Below are 6,701 nucleotides of genomic sequence, written 5' to 3' on the forward strand. Positions count from 1 at the left end.
AGGGCCTGGCCGTAGGCAGGCTAGTTGAAGATTGAAAGTAAGTAGGTAAGGCCTAATAGGACTTGCCAGGTTAGGCCCGATAGTGTACCAAGTTAGCTTAGCTAGGCTACTGCAATGGAGAGCAGACATTCAAGACCTAGCCATCAACATTCATATGGAAACGTTTTTGCCACTTTTTATCATTTGCTAATTCAGCTCTCAGAGAAGCAGGGAACTTAGGTCAATTGTACCCTGCTGTGCAGGTAGTTAGCATCCACCAATTAAAAGCTTTGGGTTGTTCCATTTTCATTATGGGGTTACAATACTAACAAAATTCAACTTGCACAGTAAATATTCTTTTGTTAAACTTTTATTTGACCACATACAAAACAACAAATTGTTATTTACTCAATGAAAAGAAATAAATTTGAATGTAACTTGCTACTGTAGAGTTGTTTAATAGTACAATATATGAAAGTAAAAACATTAACATTGATTGTACTCTGGAATTACAATACAAATTATTTAAGTTGATACTGTATAAAATATTTTGCAATCATTAATACACATTTAACAAGGAATACAAATATATTGTAAAAAATATTCAGCAAATAAAGAAATTAAATGACACACATATTGTTAGTTGTATATTGATAAATTGGAAAAAATACAAATTGAAATATTGTTACAACACAAATCAAATCAAAATATTATATGATTGACACATTACTATAAATTAAAAACTTAAGTATAATAGCACAAGTTTTGTGATTATAATAAAAACCACTGCAGCTTATATACTTGAAAGATTTAATTCTGACATCAATCATTTTATACAATCTAATTACTATGAACAGAAGTAAATCTATTACTAACACTTCAAGGTACTGTAACGTATGAGGAATATTGCTTTCTTTTATTATAAAATTTAAAAAAAATATATAGATAAATATATATATATATATATATTTGAGTTGCTAGCTGAGACTGTGAAAATATTGAATATTGATAAAACAATGGCAGATTATTTAGCTTGCACAATAGTATATTGTGATACTTCTTTGGATTTTCATTATTACACTGTGGCTACTACAGTAAAACATACACAAATTTAACAAAATCACCAATACATCAAATAGATGACATTAAAACAAAATAAAAATACTACCCAAAACAGTCACATACTAAAAAAAAATTCTAAAGCTATACATTACACAGTAGCAGTACAATGTAAAAAATAGGCCTACTCCTAATTGTCAATACTGCATGTTGCGAATAAAGTTAATTGTTATCAATGGGTAATACTATTACCTAATTAGCAAATATCTTTATTGTATATAACTGATTACAAATCAAACTTGAAATTTTTACTTTGTCCTTAATAAACAATGTCATAACTGTTGTTAATACCATCAATACCAGGACTGTAAATGAAAATATAATCATGGATTAAACCAGCAGATATGCTATTACTTTAAAATACAACCCTGTTTTGTATAAATACCAAGATATTTACTGTACACTGTATAATATTGTATATAATATATAATTGTAAGAGTTAATAATATTCACCTTTTAAAAAGAAAAATTCTTTAATTGTAATCTTGTCATAATACAAAGTACAGTACTAGAAAATGGGTTTTAATTTAGACCCGTAAATTTTTACATGTTCGTTTATTGTGGTTACCTATTTGTTTGCATTTAGAATAAACTGTTTGAAACTTGGGCAGTCGCCTACATGTCCCTTCTAGGATTCTTAGCTGGTTTTGTTTGTGCATGATTTGAGCAAGAGCATTAGAATCATAATTAGTTGATCGGAAGTACCACTTTGTTACTAAACCATTTAGTTTTTCTAACCCTTGCTGGCAAAAATTAACTATATTTCCATGGTTTCTGATTGCTTCAGGTATATGGTATGCCAAAATATGCATATATGGCGTCACATATTTAGTTAAATGTAACTGACTACCATATATATGTACCCATTGTTTTGCACTCTGTTCAAAGTTAAGTATATCATTTTCAGTCATGTCCATATTTAGTTGGTCCATAAGTTCCCGGAAATTTTTCCAGGATGTCTTTATTTCACCAAGTTTTGGATGGTCTGGAATAATGTCTTGGACAATATAGCACGATGTTCAGGGCCTGTAAATGAATCATATTTGAGCTTTCCGTCTTTTACAAAAAAATACCAATCTGTCATACCAATGCTTGCAATAAATGTCTGAAACTTCTGCAAGTTCTGACATTTAGATAAATTATCAGATGAAAGACGAACATGATTATCGAGATCTTGCAGATATTTAATGATGTGGTATACCAGTTGATCAGCGATCCTTAAAAATAGATGCAATGTGTCTGGGACAATTTTGGTAAGAGGAATTGAGTGAAATAATGGTTGTGATGTACAGTTAAAATTGTTTTTCTTTTTCCCAGCATACATACGAATTTCTTCGAGAGTTCGTGCCCCTTTAGTTATGTCACTCATGGACAATTCTTTTGTCATGTCGTAGCGCAAATCTTTTGGGCACTTACACCACAAGCATGAGTAAGTGCTGGAAAATCCACCAATTCCTGTAATTTGATTTAGAAATTTGAGATCACCACCTAGGAACTTTTCAACCTGAATAGTTCTATTATTGATATCAATCGACTCAAGATTATCAAATTCCTCAAACATTTCACTTAATGTTGATTTTAAATAAAAATTGGTTTCTGGGCACTTTACAATAGCCACAAGATAATTTCCTTGTTCTGATTTACATGAGTCTTCCCCAATGATTGTTATGGTGAAATTTACGAAATGCTTTTTTTTGCCTGCACGTGTTCCATCCCCACTAAGTTTTATTTTTATCAGACCATCTTTAATTAAATGAGATTTATTTGGGTCATTTAATACCGACTGAAGAGTTTGCTCTATTGACCGAAAAACCCCAATATGTCTGTTACCATCAATTTCTTTATCAATTTTTGTTAAGGGGCACATCTCTTTCATTTTCTGTTTTTTTTTAGAAATGGCATTAATTCTTGGAAGATTACCATAGCGTTGTGCTATTTCATTGTAACCCTTTATAGAAATGTTGAAGGTATCTAAGACAAAAACCATTTCCGCGATTTCTTTTTCTAAATCATTATTATCCTCTTCATTTTCATCTGTAATAGCAACATTGATTAATTTTCCCTTTCTATCTTTCATTTTCAAATCAAGCAGAATAAACCCAGCATCATTAGCCATGTCTTCAACATTTTTTTTTATTGTCTTAATATTACTGGAACGATTTCTGTACTGCTGTGCCTGTTTGTAATTGAATTTATTTCTAGCTTTTCCTCTTTTGCCAATACTTTGGGGATTACCAATTTTTCTCAAAAGATCACATTTCTCGGACTTTGTTGCCTTAAGATCATTTTCCAATTTAGATATGTCATTCTCAAGTTTTTGTCGCTTAGCTCTTTCATTGTTTAGGGTCTCTTCTAATTTACGTTTTGTTGGGCTGCCAGTTGCATGTGGCAATTTCAGGGTATAGTTCGTGCTATTTAATTGATTAAGGTAATTTTTAAAAGTCATTCCACCTGCTTTAGATTTTTGAGAAACCTTCTCATACATTTTTTTAATTTTATACTGTAATGTCTTCATTACTTGTGATGTGTCAACATTATCAGCTGATATGCTATTTTTTTTAAGGAGAGATTTTAAAACTGTATGCGTATTTTCAAAAGATTTAGGGTGGCTAACATCTTTGATAGCAATGTTGTATAAGAGCAGGTTATTTATTTCAACATTTAAGATGTGGGGGAATGCCGACGTTGCCTGGGGAGCAGATTCAACAGCTAAACAAGTAATAAAAGAAAGGAATATCTGAAATAAAATAGCTGACGCCATGATTAATAGACAGTCAAAAGATATCGAATTTAGAGTGCAGTAGCTACAGTACTATAATAATTACTTTATACATGGATATTTACTGTATATACAGTACAATAATCATAAAATTAACTAATTTAAATTTAAAGCTGCAACATGATCTAATTTTTTTTTAACTGATGTGTACAGTACTACATACATACATAAAAATGTATATACTGTACTGTATGTAAACTTTTTTAACTCAATAGATCAGATCTGCTTACTTTAAGAAATGAACCAAGTCATGACTATTTCCCAAACCTCGAACAAACTTCACTACAAGAATAAACCCACGGTGTGTTAATTTCAGCTGCCCATCTGCATCAAATTCTTGAAGCGGTTCACGTTCACTTAAACGAAAATTAATCTTCTCCGCAACATACGCAAAATCTTTTTGCTTATTCACTATCCTATAATTCCATCCCGGTTCCAACAGATGATCAACTGATTTGAAGTCTGTCAACTGAAATATTCCTCGTTTCAGTGGAATACAATAAGCTTTAAGTTCCTCAAACAAATCTCGAGGAACCTGTATGCGTATCTCCACTAGGCTGTCCACTTTTCGTTGACAATGCAAAGCTTCCTTTATTGAAATCTTTAGGTTCTTGTAAAAGAGCTGCTATGCCTCTTCTGTATAAGTTATAAATTCTTCTGGAATGTTGATAACATCTGACGCTAATCTCCACTCGTCGTACTTATTAGACCAGCCAATATAATGTACTTTGACAAGTAGTACTTCGTTTTCTAGTTTTGTTTCAATAATATTAAGTTCAAAGAAAGTGCGAGTTGACCAGCTAGATTTCTTTACCGGTGTCCCGCTTAAAATGGATGGTCCATCAGCCAATTCCTTATAATTGACGCGGGGTTTTCTAACAGGTCGTTCCATTCAGATAAAATGCATCTGAAAAAAAAAACATTTAAAAAATCATAAAAATGTGAAATTGATGTACATTTAGCTTGCTAACAGCATTAAAAAAAATCCCATGTTTATTGTCTTATCAAAAGTTCTTATCAGTATTCTATCACCAGCAACTGTCATTTGAGTAATTTAAACATATCCTATTTAGGCCTAGACACCCAACCCTATCCCCTAGTCTACTGACTGGTACCTGGCCTAGGATACTGGATAGGGTAGGCTTAGGAATAGGTACTTACTTACTGTAGTAGGCTAGGTATTCTATTTTTTGATAAACATTTATATCATTATTAAAACGAAAGGTTCATCCAACAATATTAAATACAATAACAAATCCTAACTGTGTTGTTTAGATTTTATATTTTGATATCAGAATTTGTATACTTTGTCAAAAACCGAGCCTATGTTAGGCCTAGGTACATGATGTCACACTGTATGTACGGCAAACGACCGGCAGAGAGCGAGCGGCCAAAAGCAGTCATTATCACGCTACGCTAGGCCTAGCCTACCAAGCCTACTGTACCTTATACTTTACTGTTCTATAAACGGAGCCAGCGAGCTTAGCTTATATATTTCACAAATTAAAAAAAAGACATACATTACCTGTATAACTGACTAGTGATAATTGACTAGAGTAATTATCTCCTTTTCCACGCTTTCATGTTGGCGGGATTGGCTTGGCCTATATGCTAGGTAAGTTAGCTCCCCTACAAAATTTTCGAACGGTCCACACTCCAAATTGCAGTTTCTGCACAAATAAAACGTTATTGTTGCAAAGATCTTGTCTCAGGACATTTGGGTTTTTAATAAAAGTAATACAATCACACCAAAAATCCAAATTATAACAAAATTTAGCCAAATTGTACGAGAAAGAAGCTTAACACTCCGAATACTAGCCAAGCAAATAGAAATATGACGTCATATCCATACATCGACTATATCACGCTTGAGAGATTTTTTTACCCTTTGAGAGCCAAACGTGGATTGGAGGGCTATTATTCTTATTTTCCGATAAAACTACACAACCAATCATAATGAGTTTTACATCATCTTCAAGCTTATTAAATTCCCTCCACAAATCCGTTTGGGCCAACTCGAACAAAGAAATAGCCTGTGAGAGAGGGAGTAAGAAACGAGCTCGGAACAGCCAAAAACCTCAAATTTCTTGAAATTTCCTATCTAAATCGGCAGGAGGAGCTGCTATAAATCGACGTTTTCCGACAAAACTGTTGGGATTTCTTTCATTTTTTTTTCATAAATTGGTAGCTAAATCATTTTTACAAAATAATCAGCTTGGGCCATTACAAGAAAATAATAGATTCTGTACCAAAAATGTAATTTTGCGAAAAAAATCCAGTTTTCTCCAATGGTTAAGGCGACCTTGGAGAGCAAATGATACAACGTTTCCATATGTGGAGCAATACTTTGATTACCAAAATATAAATGAAACGATTTATCCTCTCCTCAGCATTTTGACACCTTTTCTAAAAGAATCTGTTTTCCGACAAAAAACAAAACACAAAACTTAAGTACATCATTAATCGATTCCTTGCCTTGGCCTCAAACCTACAGAGGTATAGACTGACACCAAACTCACCATCATATCATTTATGATTAGGATAAAGAAGTTAATTTTTTTGAATTGTTTCACATCTGTTAACTTGTGAATTTCTTTTTCCTGCACTCTCTCAATTTCGTTTATTGGCATGCCCTGTTCCGGTTTTGAACCAATTTTAAAAAATAAAGGTGTCAAATACTGAAGACTATACTTTTTCATTAAGATAATTATGTACATTTGATATAATTCACCCATTTATAGCCCACAAATAATAACTAGAGTTGCAATCCCATAAACCGAATTCGAAAGAAACATTTTCTACATTGTTGCAATGTTAGAGAAGT

General features: G+C 32.4%; 1 protein-coding gene across 1 annotated transcript; it reads right to left on the bottom strand.

Annotated features, from left to right (window-relative positions):
• Positions 1-440: 440 nt before the first annotated feature.
• On the bottom strand, positions 441-6,693 carry LOC117100328. The gene is made up of 2 exons (XM_033239977.1): positions 5,403-6,693; positions 441-4,784 (listed from the first exon to the last, which is right to left on the bottom strand). Exon 2 carries the CDS (start codon positions 3,857-3,859, stop codon positions 2,060-2,062), a length of 1,800 nt encoding a protein of 599 aa, XP_033095868.1. The 5' UTR covers positions 3,860-4,784; positions 5,403-6,693; the 3' UTR covers positions 441-2,059.
• Between the last annotated feature and the right edge of the window lie 8 nt (positions 6,694-6,701).

Source organism: Anneissia japonica, unplaced genomic scaffold (assembly GCF_011630105.1).
Source record: "Anneissia japonica isolate Jap-2015-1 unplaced genomic scaffold, ASM1163010v1 scaffold287991_len637273_cov151, whole genome shotgun sequence".
NCBI classification, from domain to species: Eukaryota; Metazoa; Echinodermata; class Crinoidea; order Comatulida; family Comatulidae; genus Anneissia; species Anneissia japonica.

What these genes read in the sequence shown, in the direction of transcription:
- LOC117100328 (XM_033239977.1), bottom strand. Translation starts at nt 3,859, where the DNA reads ATGGCGTCAGCTATTTTATTTCAGATATTCCTTTCTTTTATTACTTGT.